The 21,113-nt window shown below is 45.7% G+C and overlaps 1 protein-coding gene across 1 annotated transcript; it reads left to right on the top strand.

Moving 5' to 3' along the window:
- On the top strand, nt 1-20,644 carry asl (argininosuccinate lyase). Its single transcript, XM_041894614.1, has 16 exons — nt 1-160; nt 560-754; nt 7,039-7,122; nt 8,843-8,899; nt 9,065-9,162; nt 13,196-13,273; nt 17,672-17,749; nt 17,844-17,896; nt 18,066-18,128; nt 18,283-18,397; nt 18,517-18,601; nt 18,725-18,784; nt 18,860-18,943; nt 19,136-19,216; nt 19,836-19,942; nt 20,057-20,644. The coding sequence occupies exons 1-16, from the start codon at nt 146-148 to the stop codon at nt 20,199-20,201; spliced, it is 1,398 nt and encodes a 465-aa protein (XP_041750548.1). The 5' UTR covers nt 1-145; the 3' UTR covers nt 20,202-20,644.
- Nucleotides 20,645-21,113: the final 469 nt, after the last annotated feature.

The raw sequence follows: 21,113 nt of genomic DNA, 5'->3' as shown, positions 1-21,113 counted from the left end.
ACTAGTATTTATGACTGCCTCCAGCTGTGCTTGTTTGTTGATTATCGTTTTGCCTCTTATCACACTATTTGTGCACTGTCATCGGCGTTTTGCTGATCCTAGGTAGTGAACAGTTAGCCAGCTACGGCATCTTTGAGAGAAGAGAATGGCGAGTGCAGATGTAAGATAACTTTTCGATGTATCTCTTTATTAAAACTGTTGATTTAGCTAAACTCGTCCACGTGTGGCTTTGTGTATGTCCAGGGATTGTTTTCATTGCGCTGTGCAGTCAAATCAGCTGTCCAGAAGCTTGGACAACATGGGTCTTCTCTAGGTTAAATAAATGCTAGCTTGTTGGATCTAGTGGTTCTTCTTCAACGAAAAGTAGCGCTGACAGGTGTCAATGTTGTTTGCTTGTTAGCTAGCTTCTTTGTGTCAATTTTTTTGACAAAAAAAATGACACTGCCTATGTTGTGTGTCTTGTCTGTCTGTCCTGTCTTTTTCTGTTTGTCTGTCTGCCGGTGCCTCTCTGTTTTTTTCTGTCTGCCTGCCTGTCTGTTTTTCTGTCTGTCTCTATCAGGGGAGTAAACTGTGGGGAGGTCGGTTCGTGGGTGACACCGACCCGATCATGGAGAAATTCAACGCGTCCATCGCCTATGACAAGCGGATGTGGGACGCAGACATCCGTGGCAGCAAAGCGTATGCCAAAGCCCTGGAGAAGGCCAAGCTGGTCACTGCAGAGGAGATGGACAAGATCCTACATGGGATGGACCAGGTGAACACACACGCACCTCTATATTTTTTTATTTAACCTTTATTTAACTAGGCAAGTCAGTTAAGAACAAATTCTTATTTACAATGATGGCCTACCAAAAGGCAAAAGGCGGGGACGGGGGCTGGGTTTAAAAATATAAATATAGGACAAAACACACATCACGACAAGAGACACCCAAGAGACACCCCCTAATCTCTGAAGCTGGAGACTCTTATCTCCCTCAATAACTTTAAGCATCAGTTGTCAGAGCACCTTACCGATCACTGCACCTGTACACAGCCCATCTGAAATTAGCCCACCCAACTACCTCATCCCTATATTGTTATTTAATTTGCTCTTTTGCACCCCAGTATCTCTATTTGCACATAATCTCTTGCACATCTAGCATTCCAGTGTTAATACTATTGTAATTATTCTGCACTATAGCCCATTTATTGCCTTACCTCCATAACTTGCTACATTTGCACACACTGTATATATATTTTCTGTTGTATTTTCTGACTTTATGTTTTTTTTTCTTTACCCCATATGTAACTCTGTGTTGTTTTTATTGCACTACTTTGCTTTATCTTGGCCAGGTCGCAGTTGTAAATGAGAACCTGTTCTCAACTGGCTTACCTGGTTAAATAAAGGTGAAATAAAAATAAAAACACCACAACACTACATAAAGAGAGACCTAAGATAGCATGGCAGCAACACAACATGGCAGCAGCACAACATGGTAGTAGGGCAAAACATGGTACAAACATTATTGGGCACAGACAACAGCACAAAGGGAAGAAGGTAGACCATGTGGAAGACTACTAGATTGTACTGGCCACATCAAATCAACAAATATCCCCTAAAGTTTCAAATTGATCAACACATTAACACCCCACATTTTACATTTGAATGGCCTTATTTTTGTGGCTATGGGGACTGTTGTATTTTGATCACAGAATCGAACTCAACAAAAAATGGGCGTGAATGTGTTATAGCCCACCATGTCGCTTTTTTGGGGTTAATAGGTTGACCGCTGAAAATCTGCCATAGTGCAGAATAACTCTCTGCATTCACACATGCATGGCAAGTTTCACGTTTTAATGTCACATGCACAAGTACAGTGAAATGCCTTTCTTGCAAACTCAACACCAAACAATGTAATAATCAATAACAATGTATTAATAGAAAAAAACACACAAGAAATACAAATAGGAAATACACAATAAAGTAAGTAAGTAAGCATACTATATACAGGAAATAATTAAAAAGTAAGTTCCAATACCATGTTTACATGTGCAGGGATACTGGAGTGATATATATCTATAGGGGTAAGGGGACTAGGCAACAGGATATAAGATAAACAGAATAGCAGCAGGTTGTATCTGAGTGTGCATGTGTGTAGAGTCAGTATAAATGTATGTGCATATTATGGGTGAGTGAGAAAATGATGGAGTGAGTGTTTGTGTGTGTGTTGGAGTGACAGTATGTGTGAGTTTGTAGGGCCCTGTGAGTGTGCATAGAGACAGTGCAAAGATTCAAATGAAAGGTCAATAAAGATACAAGGTTAACTCAGTCCGTGTAGCTATTTTGTTAGCTAATTATCAGTCGTATTGCTTGGGGATAGAAGCTGTTCAAGAGCCTGTTGGTGTTAGACTTGATGCACCGGTACCTCTTGCTGTGCGGCAGCAGAGAAAATTGTCTATGGCTTGGGTGGTTGGAGTCTTTCACGTTTTTCCGGGCCTTCTTTTCACACCGCCTGTGATAGAGGTCCTGGATGGCAGGGAGCTCGGCCCCAGTGATGTACTGGGCTGTCCACACAACCCTCTGTAGCACCATGCGATCGAAGGCGGTGCTATTGCCAGACCAACCAGTGATGCAGCCAGTCAATATGCTCTCAATGGTACAGCTGTAGAACCGTTTGAGGATTTGAGGGCCCATGCCAAACTTTTTGAACCTCTTGAGGGGGAAGAGGCACTGTCTCGAAATCTTCACGACTGTGTATGTGTGTTTGGACCATTTTTAAGTATTTAGAGATTTGGACACCGAGGAACTTAAAGCTGTCTACCTGCTCCACTGCCGCCCGGTCAATGTGGATGGAGTTGTGCTCGCCCCCCCCGTTTCCTGTAGTCCACGATCAGCTTCTTGGTCTTACTGACGTCGAGGTTGTTGCTCCGTCACCACACTGCCAGGTCACTGACCTCCTCCCTGTAGGCTGACTCATTGTCGCTGGTGATCAGGCCTACCACCGTTGTGTTGTCAGCGAACTTGATAATGGTGTTGGAGTCATGCGTGGCCACGTAGTCGTGGGTGAACAGGGAGTACAGGAGGGGACTAAGCACACACCCCTGTGGGGCCCCTATGTTAAGGGTCAGCGTGGCGGAGGTGATGTTGCCTACACTCACCACCTAGGGGCGGCCCGTCAGGAAGTCCAGGATCCAGTTACAGAGGGAGGTGTTCAGACCCAAGCTGTGTTCGAATACCCAGACTAACATACTGTATGCTACATACTTAATCAGTATATACTACATACTATTAGTTCATTTTAGTATACTGTAAACAAATGGTATCCTTTCAGTTGAGAGTACTAGCGCTTCGCCTGTCTACCGGAAGTTAATGCAGTTGCTATGTAACCTCTTGCTAGCTTGTTAGCATAACAAAAGACTAGCTAGACATTTTACAATTTCGGGTGTGTTCGTAAATTCAATCTAGAGTGCCAGAGTGTGCTCAGAGCAGAGTGTGCTCAGAGCAGAGTGTGCTCAGAGCAGAGTGTGCTCAGAGCAGAGTGTGCTCAGAGCAGAGTGTGCTCAGAGCAGAGTGTGCTCAGAGCAGAGTGTGCTCAGAGCAGAGTGCGCTCAGAGCAGAGTGCGCTCAGAGCAGAGTGCGCTCAGAGTGCGCTCAGAGTGCGCTCAGAGTGCGCTCAGAGTGCGCTCAGAGTGCGCTCAGAGTGCGCTCAGAGTGCGCTCAGAGTGCGCTCTGGGCTTTCGTAAATCCAGAGCGTTGTCAGATTGTCTGTTCGTAAATTCAGAGCCTTTTTGCTCTTGGAGCGCATCACTGGACGCTCTGGCCGAGGAGTAGGGTTGACATGAGTGTTCTGACCTCACAACGGCAGTCAAGCACCCAAGCTAACTGGCTAATGTTGGCTAGCTTGCTAGCTATTTCCACACAGAAATGAGAGAACACCTCACTATGACCATTTTACTCGCCCTAGCAGAGCTGTTTAGGCTGTTTTCATTTTATCCAGAGCGTTGGTGACTGTAATTGTGCTGCTGGCAACAATTTAATTATGCTTTTTTTTGCCGATGTTTACTGACACCAGCCATATATTCAACGGGTGTTGAGCGTTCGTAAATTCATCAGTTATTCTGCGCTCTGGCACACTCAGACGAGAGTGCTCTGAAATCGGAGTAGATAGCCAGAATTAACAATGTCCATTGAGAACGCACAATGACTATACCACTTAGCTAAGAATGACGTGAATAAGTCAATAAACATTGGGAAATTAGTTAGATTATAGTTAATATACTGCCTGGCAAGATCGATATATTAGTAGCCAACTAACGTTAGGTAACTAGCTATCATACCCGTACATACTGCTGTAATGCTATGCGGTTTGTAAGGATAGCGTAACTAACAAATTGTCAGCCAACATAACGTGTATCGTAACTTATTTGAAAAGTCATTACTTTATTACATTGCTCGACATTTTCTTAAATTTGTCATAATTAGTTAAAGCAATGAATTTGTATCCGCTCTCGTCGGACTTCGGCTGCATATTTTCCACCATTTTCTTCAAATTCAAATCATTTTCTGAACAATTGCATTATGGGCCCTAAAAGCACAGAAATAGTGTCCACTGCTTGTATACTTCGTATTTTGCCGAATTTAGTACGACATCCGGGAACTTTTGGCATACTAACTATATCCATACTATGACCAATAAACTTACTACAATTTAAGTCACAAATAGTACTGTTAGTGAGGTTAGTGCGGTTAGTATTCAAACACAGCTCCAGAGTCCTAAGCTTGGTGACGAGCTTGGAGGGGACAATGTTGTTGAACGCTGAGCTGTAGTCAATGAACAGCATTCTCACATAGGTATTCCTCTTATCTAGGTGGGTGAGGGCAGTGTGGAGAGCAATTGAGATTGCGTTATCTATGGATCTGTTGGGGCGGTATGCAAATTTGAGTAAGTCTAAGGTGGCTGGGATGGTGGAGTTAATGTGTGCCATAACCAGCCTTTCAAAGCACTTCATGATTACAGAAGTCAGGCCGCCTACAGGGCGGTAGTCATTGTAGCATTAAGCCTTAGAGTTCTTAGGAACAGGAATGATTTGTGGTCATCTTAAAACATGTGGGGATTACAGACTGGGACAAGGAGAGGTTGAAAATTACCATGAATATGCCTGCCAGCTTTTCTGCGCATGTCTAAGAATGCGCCCTGGAATGCTGTCGGGGCCCGCAGCCTTGCGGGTGTTGACCTGATTAAATACCCTTCTCGCGTCGGACTCGGAGAGCGAGATCACCCAATCCTCTGGGTTGGTGACGGCCCTCACACCCGGCTCGATGTTGTTGTTGTCAAAGCGTGCATAAAATGCATTGAGTTCATCTGGTAGAGCGGCATCGTTGGGCAGGTCATGGTTGGGTCTTCCTTTGTAATCCGTAATGGACTGTAGCCCCTGCCACATGGGGCGGGCATCGGAGCCTGTGTAGTATGATTCCACCTTATTCCTATATTGTCCTTTTGCTTATTTGATGACTCTGCGGAGGTCATAGCGAGACTTCTTATACTTGTTCCTGTCCTTAGCTGTAGCCTCAGGGTTATCTGCGATAGCTCTGTGTGCCGTAGCCCTGTTCTTTAGTTTAGCGCCAACATCTGTGTTAATCCAGGGCTTTTGATTGGGGAAGCATCAAACCCTCATCGTGGGTACAACGTCGCCGATGCATTTTCTAATGAAGCCGGTAACGGAGGTGGTTAGCTGGTCGACGTTATCGGCGGAGTCTCGAAACATATTCCAATCAGCGCTAGCAAAGCAGTCCTGTAGCATAACCTCTGATTCTGGTGACCTTTTTCTCAACGGAGTGAATCGTGGGTACTTCCTGTTTCAGCTTCTGCTTGTAAACAGAAAGCAAGAGTACGTGATCTGATTTGCAGAATGGCGGACGAGGGCCTTCTATGCTTGCTTGTGGTTAGAATAGCAGTGGTCTAGGACTTTATCGCCCCTAGTGGCATTTGAGACGTGTTGCTGGAAGTTGGCCATCACGTGTCTTAGTGACACCGAATTAAAATCGCCGGCAACCAGAAAGTCAGCCTCTGGGTATAGGTTTTCCTGCTTGTTTATAGCCTTGTACAGTTTAAGTGCCAGCTTCTTCTTTTTTTTGTCCTGAGGTGGAATGCATACAGCAGTCACGATAACAGCTGAAAACTCCCTCGGGAGGTAGAAGGGTCGACATTTGACCATCAGGTGAACAGTGGGTCGAAACTTCCACCGCGCTGGAATTAGCACACCAGTTGGCACACCCTCAATTTCCCTAACTCCACTTTCCTGTCCGCCCAGTGAATGGAGAATCCATCGAGTTGGATAGCCGTGGGGGGTGTCTTGTCCGAGAACCATGTTTCTGAAAAGCAAAGAATATTGCAGTTCCAAGATTCCCGTTGGTAGCAAATCCGCGATCGGAGGTCATCCATCTTATTATCAAGTGATTTAGCCAGTAGAATCACCTTAATCTCACCAGGATCCCTGCCCTCTTGCCTCTGTAACGCCGGCGTTTCGTCTTGGGTAGGCCGAAAATTGGGTTGGAATTACAGCGAGAGCCCAGTGCAGATGAGTCGAAGTAGAAGCTGGAATTGGTGTAAATAACTGCCGATTTGATGTTCAAGAGTTCTTGTCGGTTGTAAGAAATAATAGCTGATACATTTCGTGAAAATAAAATAAAAATAATAGTCACAAAATAGCGAAGTTGGGTCAGAGCTTGCAAAACGGCAGCCATCCAGTACGGTGCCATCTTCAATGGCATAGTAGAGTCGGTTTAGATGCCAAACAACACTTTTGTTGATATCATTCACTCTCATTTTAATCGAACAACAGGGGTGCCTGGGTTGCTACTTGCTAGGCACTCACATAAGTGTTCAATATAGTAACATGGGTACCCCCATGAGTTAAAAAATATATTGCCCACAATCTTTGTGCACCCCCAAGGGTCCATGCGTAACTCAAACCCAGCTCACACGCTGGGCCAAAAGGTGAACCAAACTTCACTTACGGATGTGTGTGTGTGTGTGTGTGTGTGTGTGTGTGTTTCAGATCCATGATGAATGGTCCAAAGGTGTTTTTGAGGTCAAGCCTGGAGATGAGGACATCCACACAGCCAATGAGCGCAGACTAAAGGTGAAGTGTGGGTGGGGCAAACCTTGAATCAGCAATTCAGAGTGCTGGCTGAAGATCGTAACAATGGGACAAATACGGACCCTTGATTGTCAGAATGACCATGCATACAGTGCATTCGGGAAGTATTCAGACCCCTTGACTTTTTCCACATTTTATTACATTACAGCCTTATTCTAAAATGGATGAAATCATTTTCCCCCCTCATCAATCTGCACACAATACCCCATAATGACAAAGCAAAAACAGGTTATTAGGAATGTTTGCAAATTTGTTAAAAATAAAAATCACATTTACATAAGTATTCAGACCCTTAACTCAGTACTTTGTTGAAGCACCTTTGGCAGCGATTACAGCCTCAAGTCTTCTTGGGTATGATGCTACAAGCTTGGCACGCCTGTATTTGGGGAGTTTCTCTCTGTCAGGTTGGATGGGGAGCATCGCTGCACAGCTATTTTCAGGTCTCCAGAGATATTCGATCGGGTTCAAGTCCGGCCTCTGGCTGGGCCACTCAAGGACATTCAGAGACTTGTACCGAAGCCACTCCTGTGTTGTCTTGGCTGTGTGCTTATGGTCATTGTCCTGTTGGAAGGTGAACCTTTGCCCCAGTCTAAGGTCCTGAGCGCTCTGGAGCAGGTTTTCATCAAGGATCTCTCTGTACTTTGCTCCGTTCATCTTTCCCTCGATCCTGACTAGTCTCCCAGTCCCTGCCGATGAAAGATATCCCCACAGCATGGTGCTGCCACCACCATGCTTCAACATAGGGATGGTGCCTGGTTTCCTCCAGACGTGATGCTTGGCATTCAGGCCAAAGAGTTCAATCTTGGTTTCATCAGACCAGAGAATCTTGTTTGAGAGTCCTTTAGGTGCCTTTTGGCAAACTCCAAGCTGGCTGTCATTTGCCTTTTACTGAGGAGTGGCTTCCGTCTGGCCACTCTACCATAAAGGCCTGATTGGTGGAGTGCTTTAGAGATGGTTGTCCTTCTGGAAGGTTCTCCCATCTCCACAGTGGAACTCTGGAGCTCTGTCAGTGATCATCGGGTTCTTGGTCACCTCCCTGACCAAGGCCCTTCTCCCCCGATTGGTCAGTTTGGCCGGGCGGCCACCTTTAGGAAGAGTCTTGGTGGTTCCAAACTTCTTCCATTTAAGAATGATGGAGGCCGCTGTGTTCATGGGGACCTTCAATGCTGCAGACATTTTTTGGTACCCTTCCCCAGATCTGTGCCTCGACACAATCCTGTCTCAGAGCTCTACAGACAATTCCTTTGACCTCTTGGCTTGGTTTTTGCTGTGACATGCACTGTCAACTGTGGGACCTTATATAGACAGGTGTGTGCCTTTCCAAATCATGTCCAATCAATTGAATTTACCACAGGTGGACTCCAATCAAAGTTGTAGAAACATCTCAAGGATGATCAATGGAAACAGGATGCACCTGAGCTCATTTTTGAGTATCATAGCAAAGGGTCTAAATACTTATGTAAATAAGGTATTTCTGTCTTTTATATTTAATACATTTGCAAACATTTCTAAAAATCTGTTTTCGCTCTGTCATTATGGGGTATTGTGTGTAGATTGATGAGTGGGAGAAAAATATTTTATACATTTTAGAATAAGGCTGTAACGTAACAAAATGTGGAAAAAGGGAAGGGGTCTGAATACTTTCTGAATGCACTGTATATATTTGTATTATATATGTATCTCTGTGTTTGTGTTTTATCAGGAGCTGATAGGTGAACCAGCTGGGAAGTTACACACTGGTAGGAGCAGAAACGACCAGGTAGGTGTGATGATCTGCTGAATACACGTTCTTTGTTTGTTTTCTGAAAGAGAAGTTTGAGATTGTTCAATCTCGCTGATGTAATGCTGAGTAAAGCCATTCTTGTGTTTCTTTTGGTTGAGCATTGGGTTTCTGATATGGTTCTGTGTTTTATTGGTTGATCAGGTGGTAACAGACATGAGGTTGTGGCTGAGGGATGCTATCTCCATTGTTAAGGGAAACGCTCTCCAACTCATCACAACCATGGTGGAGAGAGCAGCAGTGTAAGTTTTATGTACAGGTAACTGACAAAATAAAGGAAACACTTCAGTAAATGAGGGATAGTATATTGAAAGCTGGTGCTTAATTCACAGGTGTGGATTTAACATCCCATCATGCTTAGTGAAAAAGCTGGAGCTCGTCTGAGCGGTTGGCTTCTGAGCCCTCACCCGCTATGTACTTAATGCTGATTTATTGAGATTCTGACTTGCTAGAGGCTTCCCGTGCAAGAACAGTACGGATGCTTCTTAGTCCAGGACTTTTATTTATCTTCATCACTAACACACATTCTTAAGTTATTTAGGAATCAACTTGTGGTTTTTCTTAGATGCATGCACAATCTTCCTAGTAGACACAGTCAACTTAGTCGCCATACAAAATGTGCGTCTTCTTCTTTCGATGACTAAAAACGCTCAGACCTGGGGTGGGAGGGGTCAGAGTCCAGATGTGAATTTGGGCAAGCTGATTGACTGAAGCCGAAGGGCTGTGATGGACAGCTGAGATGGTGAGATCTCACCCTAACGGGACTGTGGGGGAACTAAGGGGACTGTGAGGGAAAGTTAGGTAGAGAGGAGGGGAGTAGGTCAGCCTTTTTTACAGCTGCCCCAATATTTCTTATGAAAATATTAACATCCACAAAAAGGCCTCTAACCTAAAGGGCACAGTCTCTAATGGGGTCCACAGGTCTCAAGGGGGAGCTTAGTCCTAGCGGGCCTTGTCCTGTCAGCCAGGACAGGCAGGGCTTAGGGGCCGCCACTTGGGAGGTGCACAGAGGTGCGGAGACAGTCCTTGGCCACCCAATGGAGGCCACAGGGGTGGCGGAGGGTCCTCTAGCTCAGCTGGTGCCGTGTGGCTGGGGACAATCCTTGGGATCTTGGTATGTTGCCGGAGGCTGACCCTGTGGTCTCCACTGCTGGAGGCGATTGCTCCCATGGTGGAGCAGGTGGGGACCCCTGGGCGAGGCTCTTCAGAGATTCGACGTAAGGGGCCAGCTGGGCCTCAGAGACGATGTCCGGTGGTTTCCTGAGGGCCGGAGGGTCTTTCAGTGCAGGAGGCAGGTGGCCTCCCAGAACTGGAGACAGCAGGCCCCCCGGGTCAGGGAACGGTGGGTCCCCCAGGTCAGGGGGCTGAGGGCCTAGCAGGGCAGGGAACTCGAGGCCTGACAGGGCAGGAGACTTAAGCTTACTACTAAGGCTGGAGACTGAGAACCAAGCTGAGCAGAGTCTGCGAACTGGCTAGTGGCAGGGACTGCAGACCTAGAGGAACAGCTAACTCCGAGCCTGGTGGGACAGGAGACCCATGGTCTGGAATTAGTGCAGGAGGGTTGGTGTGTAGCACTAGGGAGGGTGACTGCTTGCTGACTGAGGCTGGGGGCTGCGGACCAACTGAGGTTGCGGACCTAGTAGGGCACAGAACCTAAAGCCTGGCAGAGCGGGCTGACTAGGGCTGGAGACAGCGAAACGAGAGGTGCTGATAACTGGGCCTGACAGGGAGAATGACTCTGAACCTGAGAGGGAGAACGACTCTCAACCTTACAGGGAGAATGAGTCTGAACCTGAAAGACAGAATGACTGTGATCTGAGCAGGGCAGGAGACTGCAGACCTACAGACAGGGCACCTAACTTAGACCCTGGCAGGGCAGGGGGCTCTAAGCCTCGCAGGCTAGGACGCTGCATACCCAATAAGGTAGGGGGCTGCAATCCAAGCAGGGCAGAAGACTGCAGACGTGGCAGCTAACTTAGGACCTAGCAGGGCAGGGGGCTCTATGCCTGGTGGGCTAGGATGTTGCGTACCCAATAAGGCAGGGGGCCGCGAAGCAAACATGGGGCCTAAATGGGTAGAATACCTAGGGCCTGGCAGAGCAGCTAATTTAGAGGCTTCTAGTGCAAGGGACTGTGAAAATAGAACAGCAGAGGACTGGGGCCCTTGTACTAAGGCAGCAGTCCACGGACCTAAGCCAGAACACTATGAGCCTGCAACTAGAGCCTGCGACTGAGGGCCGGGTACGGCAGGATAGACTGGACCTACCAGGGAGGAAGGAAACGTCAACCCTACAGGGGAGGCAGGGAACTCTAAACCTGACCCTACTAGGAAGGAGGGGAACTCTGGCCATACTGGGAAGGAAGGGATCTCGGACCCTACCAGGAAGGAAGGTAACTCTGACCCTACCGTGGTGGCAGGGAACTGGTCATCTAGGAGGTATCGGTGCGCTAGCAAGCGGGGCCAGCAGGGACACCAGGCCTGGGACCGGCAGGTCCGACCAGGCATGGGCTGACAGGGCCGTGCCAGCAGGCTGTACTTCGAAGGCAGGAAGGGTCTGATCCAACCAGGCCGTGGCTGGAGAGGCCCCCATGTCCAGGCTGCACTTGACATCTGCAGGAGCTGCAGGCTTTGGCTTCATCCTAGGAGCGTGTGAATAATCCACTGCTGGCTTGGGCTCTGGGCCAGGAGCAGGGAGGGCTCCCGAGGGAGAGCGGCTGGAGTCTTTGTGGCTGAAGGTTCCAGGGTAGCAGACAGTCGAACCTCGGGCACCCGAGCAACGGCAGCCAGAACAGGCCCTGTGGCAGCAGTTGTGGCTACACGACTGGAGCGGGAGTCTCCTTAACTATGGCTAGTCGAGGCTCAGGCTGAGGGGGGTGCAGACCTTGGTGTGGTGGACTGTGCACTCTGGAGTTGTGTCGATCTACTGGGGAGCTAGGCATCTCTGGGGAGCAGAAGGGGACCCGGGGCTCCAGCGGCTCAAGCCGGGGGAGGCCTAGATGGACGTCGGTCAGGAAAGCAGCTGGGCCACCTCGGGATGTAGTGGAAGTCCCAACGGTCCCATGGAGGTGGTGAACGCTTAGGCCTGGAGGGCTTGGAGTAGTGTCTCTCAGGGGAGTAGCCGGGCCAAGTCGGGGAGTATCGGTGGTGGTGGCGCTCCCGTGGAGGTGACGATGGCTCTGGCCCGGAGGGTCTAGAGTGGTGGTGGTCAGGAGAGTAACGGCAATATCGGTGCTCCCGCAGTGGTGGCTCAGGCCGGGAAGGGCAAGAGTACGCCCTCTTGAACTCTTCCCTCTCATAAAGCAGCTTCTCATAGTCCCTCTGCAGCTCCCAACTGGAGAGGGTGTGGTCAATCCAGGACTACTGAGGATGCCTGGAATATGGGTGGTCGACTGTACGATGAGAGAGGGGTGTAAAGCCTCGCAGCTCATCTTCCTCTGGGAAGCGACAGCTTTGTGTGTGTGGTGTTGGTGGTGACAGCAGCCCCATTCGGCATAGGAATGCAAAATAACTCATCTGCATCCAGGAGTTCGGAAACAGTTCTTCATTTGGGTACTAGAACATCTTCACTGTAGCCAGGTCAGAATCCGGTGATTCGAAGGACCATGAAAAACTGTTGGTCGCTAAATCCATCTCGGAGGACCATGAAAAAAAGGATAGGGTGTAAACCTGTCCCTCTGAGGACTAAACTAGTTTGCTGGGTTGGATACTGAATCCCCACAAGGCTGCCGGCTAGAGCAATATGGATGCTGTCTTGACTGACTTGTCACACACTTCACTGTCAACCAACGCACTATTAACACTTAGGGTCATGTATAAAAATGCTAGGCAAGCCCAGTTGCCCATTATTTTGGCTACCATGGCTAGAAGAAGAGATGTTAGTTATTTTGAAAGAGGGGTGATTGTTTGGCAGGAGCTTCAGTGACGAAAACTGCTCAAGCTGATGTTTCACCAAATGCCATGGTTGTTTCAGTCACCAGATCTCAACCCAATTGAACACTTATGGGAGATTATGGAGCGGCGCCTGAGACAGCTTTTTCCACCACCATCAACAAAACACCAAATCATGGAATTTCTTGTCCAAGAATGGTGTCACATCCATCAAATAGAGTTCCAGACACTTGTACAATCTATGCCAAGGCTCATTGAAGCTGTTCTGCCGGTTCGTGGTGGCCCAACGCCCTATTAAGACATTATTTTGGCAGTTACCTGTATGTATGTATGCATGCACGCACACACACAGTATATCATGTTTACCTATTGTCTTTTGATTCCCAGAGAGATTGACGTGCTGTTTCCTGGGTACACCCACATGCAGAGAGCTCAGCCAATCAGATGGAGCCACTGGATTCTGAGGTACAATAGCCTCTCCTTCTGTTCAGCACCACTGCATATGTTTGCAGTGTTCCTAAATGATGTCTAGATCCACTGCTTGACACTGAGTCAAAGTTAAAAACAGGATTGAGGCAACAAATATTGATGGAATATAAAGTGAATGTTGTTTCAGTCTACAGAGCATATGTAACCCGTTTCAGGAAGCTAGGCGTTAGTCGTACGTCACTACTTCACAGGAAAGGCATTTGAACGTACATTTACAAAAAAAATCAAAATGAGTTTTTGTGGCAGAAATGCCTTCTGGAACATGTGAACTTTCATGTGCCTTAATAACAAACTTGTATACCATCTGTAAATTCAAATAAAATTGTTAAATGGTGATCCTAGTTGGTTTAGCCATGTAAAAAGACAGGAACCTTCCCACTAGCCATGATTGGCTGAGATAATGGATGGGCTGGACATGCCGTGAGATGAGTTCGGATTGGTCTGCTATGTAGCATGCTTCTGTCTAGAACATGGGCTGTATGTGTACATCATTCTTGTTAGCCCAGGAGAACTGTAAGTGTTGCTACTGCTCTCAACAACATTGCTGCCCTGAATTTAGCAGGCGCTATCGACATAGATCAGTGGGAAAAAGTTGTGATGGACTACTTTCTGCACACCGTGAGTGTGAACCGGAGTGACTTGACACATCGCGGGCCAAACAAGCTGTACAAACAAAACGGAAATGACACAGGACGTCTTACTTAGTTAAACGGGTTTCAGTCTGCCGTGAAGTGTTCGTCCATGTATACGAGTAAGAGTCTAGCTACATTTTCAGATATTATACGTTTCTAATTTTGTCAGAAAGTCGTTTTCATTGCAAGTTAAAGCGTACTGTTAGCTAGCTAGCGAACGTTAGCTTGCTGGCTCGCTAGCTAATGTTACGTGTATGATCTGTGTAGTAATATTATTTGTATCTCAGAAAGCCATTTGCATTGCTAGTTATAGCCTAATGTAAGCTAGCTATCTAACATTGAACCTAGTTGATTAGCTTTAGCTACCTGCAGATTCATACTACCGCATTTCATGCATGGTGTCTTGCTATGACAATCCCTTTGTATTGCTAGTAGTATGGGTTGGGATTATGGTTAATTGTTTAGCTAGCTAGCTAAACATGTCTAAACAAAAGCGTCCACTTCGCCAGATGATTACATGACCCATCAAGTAAACCAAGTGTGTCTGGTGGTGATTATGGCCATCTATTGTATTTCATGAACATGTGTACATGTCTAGACAATAGTGACCCATCCACTTAGCTGGGGTGTGGTTATAGCATTTCTTTCACATGACCCATCAATTTAGTCTTGTGGTAGAAATTCTATAGGAAGAGAGACTGCAGATTCTTTCAAACAACAACTTTATTATAAGATTTGCAAAAATGAAGCAATCAACAATCACTCAAAATGGTTGTGTTGAAAAGCCCAACGAACATAGTTGGCTTTCTCCTTTTATAGAAATTACACCCTCTTATCTACACTACCAGTCAACATTTTGGACACACCTACTCATTCAAGGGTTTTTCTTTCTTTTTTACTATTTTTACATTGTAGAATAATAGTGAAGACATCAAAACTATGAAATAACACATATGGAATCATGGAGTAACCAAAAAAGTGTTAAACAAATCAAAATATATTTTATATTTGAGATTCTTCAAATAGCCACCCTTTGTCTTGATGACAGCTTTGCACACTCTTGGCATTCTCTCAACCAGCTTCATGAGGTAGTCACCTGGAATGCATTTCAATTAATAGGTGTGCCTTCTTAAAAGTTAATTTGTGGAATTTCTTTCCTTCTTAATGCGTTTGAGGCAATCAGTTGTGTTGTGACAAGGTAAGGGGGGGTATACAGAAGATAGCCCTATTTGGTAAAAGACCAAGTCCATATTATGGCAAGAATAGCTCAAATAAGCAAAGAGAAACGACAGTCCATCATTACTTTAAGACATGAAGGTCAGTCAATGTGGAAAATTTCAACAACTTTGAACGTTTCTTCAAGTGCAGTCGCAAAAACCATCAAGCGCTATGATGAAACTGGCTCTCATGAGGACCGCCACAGGAATGGAAGACCCAGAGTTACATCTGCTGCAGAGGATAAGTTCATTAGAGTTACCAGCCTCAGAAATTGCAGCCCAAATAAATGCTTCACAGAGTTCAAGTCACAGACACATCTCTGTCAGCTTCCTGCTTCCCCTGTTTGTCTCCTGGCCTCTAGAGGTCAGCTGTGTTCCCCTTTGCCTTAGTTTTTCCTCATGTGTCCTAATTAGCTTATCTATGTCACCTGTGCCTTGTTTCCCCTTGAGTATTTTAGCTGTGTGTTTTCCCCTTGTTTCTCACTTGGTTATTGCGTCCTGTCTATGTGTCTCCTGCTTTGTCCCACCGTATCAGTCCTAGTAAGTTATTCGAAGTTATCTTTAGTTTGTTTTTCTCCCCTCGGGGAGTTGTTTTGTTTTGCCTCCTGTTTTGAACATTAAATCTACTTACCTGGAGTATTGCCTGGGGTGTTTCATTTGGGTCCTACAACATCTCCTCTGTGGCAAGGGGTAGTACCCCCAGCTCTACACATTTGAGACCGGAGTTCTAGCCCGGCTTGTGACACATCTCAACATCAACTGCTCAGAGGGGACTGTGTGAATCAGGCCTTCATGGTTGAATTGCTGCAAAGAAACCACTACTAAAGGACACCAATAATAAGAAGAGACCTGCTTGGGCCAAGAAACACGAGCAATGGACATTAGACCGGTGGAAATGTGTCCTTTGGTCTGGAGTCCAAATTGGAGATTTTTGGTTCCAACCGCCGTGACTTTGTGAGACGCGGTGTGGGTGAACGGATGAAATCCGCATGTGTGGTTCCCACCGTAAAGCATGGAGGAGGAGGTGTTATGATGTGGGGTTGCTTTGCTGGTGACACTGTCTGTGATTTATTTAGAATTCAAGGCACACTTAACCAGCATGGCTATCACAGCATTCTGCAGCGATGGAGTGCTGCATCAGATGACCTGACCTCCACAATCCCCCGACCTCAACCCAATTGAGATGGTTTGGGATGAGTCGGACGGCAGAGTGAAGGAAAAGCAGCCAACAAGTGCTCAGCATATGTGGGAACTCCTTCAAGACTGTTGGAAAAGCATTCCAGGTGAAGCTGGTTGAGAGAATGCCAAGAGTGTGCAAAGCTGTCATAAAGGCAAAGGGTGGATATTTGAAGTAAAATATATTTAGATTTGTTTAACACTTTTTTGGTTACTTCCATATGTGTTATTTCATAGTTTTGATGTCTTCACTATTATTCTACAATGTAGAAAATAGTAAAAATAAAGAAAAACCCTTGAATGAGTAGGTGTGTCCAAACTTTTGACTGGTACTGAATGTGACTGTTAGCAGATGTGCAGAAACAACAGAGTTGTTCTGCACAGACTTGTAAAAACAAATTTAGCTCGTCTGTGTTTGATCAAGATAGCTGATATCGCCACCATTCTCTGTTCCTTCCTGCACTTCCCACATAGTTCAATTCCTGCCGAGCGGCTCATTAATCTGTACGCTCAGATTTATGACTAAGTCACACAAGACAAGTTTGCATCAGTAGTAAAAAACAGCATATCACAATGAACAATTATTTAAGTAAAAAAACAGCATAGTATGTCTAGTTAAACAGCATAGTATGTCATTAATTAATTTCCTTCACAGTCTGAGGTAAGCATCATCTTATAGTTATAAAATATTTTTATCTGGACACTTTAAATTTTTTATATTGTTACTTGCAAATATGCAAGTAACCATTTCACTGTACCTTTTACACCTTCTGTATCTTGTGCATGTGACAAATAAACTTTGATTTTATTTTATATAGTGTTTGTTTACCAGAGGCGGTAATGTGAAGAACAACTTGACCTGCACCAAAGTCAGATTATGATATAAGCCAAGGACTAGATCAAATGTATTTTTACCTGGAGTTTTTCCTAATTGTAGGTTACTACTTTCGCCACTTTTAATCTTGAAATCTTTGGTTGTTCACTACCTTACTCACTCTGCACATGGCCTCACATATGAATTGTTAAAGATATAGGTGGGGCTAAGGCTTAAGAGGGTGTGAACGATGCTGAATGGGTGTAGACAAAGAAAAGCTCTCCAGTACGTACCAAAACATTCAAGGGCCATTTTCTCAAAAGTGGAGTTACAAGTTTATCAACTTTCAAAGCAGAATTACTTTCCCATTGTTCCTCAGCTGCAGTGTATGATATACCATGTTCTAGCTCTGAGTCTACTTATATCCAATGTAAAAAAACACCATTTAAAATTTAGCAACAAAAGACAGAATCGAGGTGGTCGGTGATGTTGTCAGTCTATTAAACACATTTGTATTTCTATGATTGTTCCCCAGTCACACGGTGGCCCTGAGCAGAGATGTGGAACAGCTTCAGGAGATCAATAGACGAGTCAACGTGCTCCCCCTGGGCAGGTACACACACACGCACAAGCGCGCGCGCACACACACACACTGTTATCTGTCATCTGTGAGTTATAGTTATACCGTGTCTACTTTTGTTACCCAGTGGAGCAATAGCTGGAACTCCATTCAACATCGACAGGGAAATGCTGCGTCAAGGTGAGAGTCAACCTGCATTGAAAATCAGCTCCTATAAACATACATAAGGAGCCATGAACTCTAATGAATGCTTATAACAAATGCTTATAAGGCACAATATACATGAATCATACACATGTTCCAAGACAGTGTTTGAGATTGATTGTGTCTTCTGTCTCTTCCCCTGTAGAGCTGGCCTTTGATGACATCAGCATCAACAGCATGGACGCCACAGGCCAGAGGGACTTTGTTGGTATGGTAACCCCACTGGCTTTATTACTATTCTGAGAAGACATGTAGATGTGAAGATGAGAAATATTGGCATTAACTGACTGTCACTGCATTGCCCTGCTCATGCTTTCTCTCTCTGTGTGTGTGACTGGCTCTCTCCACCCTCCCTCTTTCAGCTGAGTTCTTGTTCTGGGCGTCTCTGTGTCTGACGCACCTCAGTAAGATGGCAGAGGACCTGATGCTCTACAGCACCAAGGAGTTCTCCTTCCTCACACTCTCCGACGCATACAGGTGTGTGTGTGTGTGTGAGAGAGAGTTTGTGTGTATGATGACTATGAACTCAAAACAATATGTTCCCTTTTTTTCCTTTGTGTTATATTCTAACGATCTTTCTCTCTGTGTGTGTGTAGCACAGGCAGCAGTCTGATGCCTCAGAAGAAGAATGCTGACAGTCTGGAGTTGATCAGGAGTAAAGCAGGCCGTGTCTTTGGCAGAGTAAGACCCCAACTGAAACACATAACACCATTAGTTATATTATAATAAGCAAGCATCCTTTATGATATTAATGGTATGATATCAGTGTGTGTAAACCTGTGCCCTGTCCTGTGTGTGTCACAGTGTGCAGGCTTTCTGATGACCCTGAAGGGCCTGCCAAGCACCTACAACAAAGATCTGCAGGTACAGCCACACGTGTGTGTGTGTGTGTGTGTGTGTGTGTGTAATAATTCTCTCTATCGCTCTCTGACTCTCTAGGAGGATAAGGAGGCCATGTTTGACTGCTATGACACGGTACACGCTGTGCTGCAGGTCACCACAGGTGTCATGTCCACTCTAAAGGTGAGATGGATGCCACACCTGACCCCATACACCCTACACCCTAGTGCCCAACACTGAGCACCTTTACACCCTTGTGCCCTACTTACTACATCCTAAACTCTTACACCTTAGTGCCCTACAACCTGCAACATCCTTCCCTCTAAGTCCTTTCACGGCCAATTCCTCTGACCCATTTCCTGTTTCCTGTGTTAGATCAACCCCAGTGTGATGGAAGCTGCCCTCAGTCCTGACATGCTGGCTACTGACCTGGCCTACTACCTCGTCAGGAAGGGGGTGAGTACTAATTAACCACTCAAACCAGGGATATGTGCGTTTGTGTGTGTTCACCACAATTATGGTAAGGTTTCAAGTTAATTAAACTGTTTATTTAGCCAGCAAACTTTAGCAGAGTTTCTGTGTCACAATTGTGGTATTTTATATTCTCTCTCTCTCTCTCTCTCTCTCTGTCTCTCTCTGTCTCTCTCTGTCTCTCTCTCTGTCTGTCTCTGTCTCTCTGTCTTCTCTCTCTCTCTCTCTCTCTCTCTCTCTCTGTCTCTCTCTCTGTCTCTCTCTCTCTGTTCTCTCTCTCTCTCTCTCTCTCTGTCTCTCTCTGTCTCTCTCTCTCTCTGTCTCTCTCTCTCTCTGTCCTCTCTCTCTCTCTCTCTCTCTCTGTCTCTCTCTCTGTCTCTCTCTCTCTCTCTCTCTCTCTGTCTCTCTCTCTCTCTCTGTCTCTCTCTCTGCTCTCTCTCTCTCTCTCTCTGCTCTCTCTCTCTCTCTGTCCTCTCTCTCTCTCTCTCTGCTCTCTCTCTCTCTCTCTCTCTCTCTCTCTCTCTCTCTCTCTCTCTCTCTCTCTCTGTGTGTGTGTCACAATTGTGGTATTTTATATTCTCTCTCGCGCTCTCTCTCATGCCAGGTGCCGTTCAGAGAGGCTCATGGTATCTCAGGTAAAGCTGTGTTTCTGGCTGAATCCAAGAACATTCCCCTGAACCAACTCACTGTGGAGGACCTGCGGACTGCCAGGTGAGCGCAAGCACGCATGCACACACTTCTTCGTATTATCACTCTTTTGTCCCCCCCACCTCCTTATCCTTTCCACTTCACCCTCCCCTTGCTCCTCTCTCTTCCTCTCTCCAGCCCTCTGTTTTCCAGTGATGTGTCTGCGGTGTGGGACTACAGTAGCAGTGTGGAGCAGTACAGCGCCCCTGGTGGCACAGCCAAGAGTAGCGTGGCAGCACAGGTGGAGCACATGAGGACCTGGCTGAAGAAACAGGTCCTGTGACCTCTCCTCCTCACCGCTTACCTTTAACCTTTGACCCCAACAACAACTTCTATAAGCAACAGTGGTCAAATGGAACTCTGGGGTGTATCCTAACTTCCAATTTAGTTAGGATTTGCACCCCAGTGGTAAAGAACCATTGTTTGCCTTCTAGAACACTCTCCAGTGTTCTCTACATTCAGTGTCTACTCTAGAAAACAATGGGTCCATTCTGTAGGACTGCCTTGTTGCTCAGGTCATGTAAAGTGCCTTTAAAATACCGGTAGACAATGTAGTTGTTGATGCCATGGTTACTGCTTTAGATCTATTTAGAAAAATGGGAGGTAAAAGCTTTAGTACATTTAGATATATTATCCTCAATAGTAGTACAACTATACATTTCAGACAGTTCATACCTTTTTGTCTTAATGTGTTGATGATTGATTAAATGTTGCTTATTTACAAAATGTTGTCACTAGCTGTTGTTCATGGAAGATACATATAGCGTGTGGACATGAAGAGGGCTAACCTTCCACTGTCGTCATTCAGTCAGTCGTTATTGCACAAAAGTAGACCTGGCTCGAATGCTGCCATATCATGTCTGCTCTAGTTTAGAGTATTGCCCAGAAGATAAACATATTTCCCAGAAGATAAACATATTGCGTACACCCTGTCCAATCCTTTCAGATAATTGAGAAGTGTCTAGAGGTTAATTTGGAATTGGGCCTATCTTTGTCTGCGAGCTTCCTCAGTGCAGCAGCAGTGGTGGAAAAAGTACCCAATTGTCATACTTGAGTAAAAGTAAAGATACCTTCATAGAAAATGACTCAAGTAAAAGTGAAAGTCACCCAGTAAAATACTACTTGAGTAAAAATATTTGGTTTTAAATATACTTAAGTATCAAAAGTACATTTAATTGATAAATTATACTTAAGT

Source organism: Coregonus clupeaformis, chromosome 13, assembly GCF_020615455.1.
Source record: "Coregonus clupeaformis isolate EN_2021a chromosome 13, ASM2061545v1, whole genome shotgun sequence".
Classification (NCBI taxonomy): domain Eukaryota; kingdom Metazoa; phylum Chordata; class Actinopteri; order Salmoniformes; family Salmonidae; genus Coregonus; species Coregonus clupeaformis.
The sequence above is the reverse complement of the archived record's forward strand: the minus strand, read 5'-3'. Positions and strand labels throughout refer to the sequence as shown.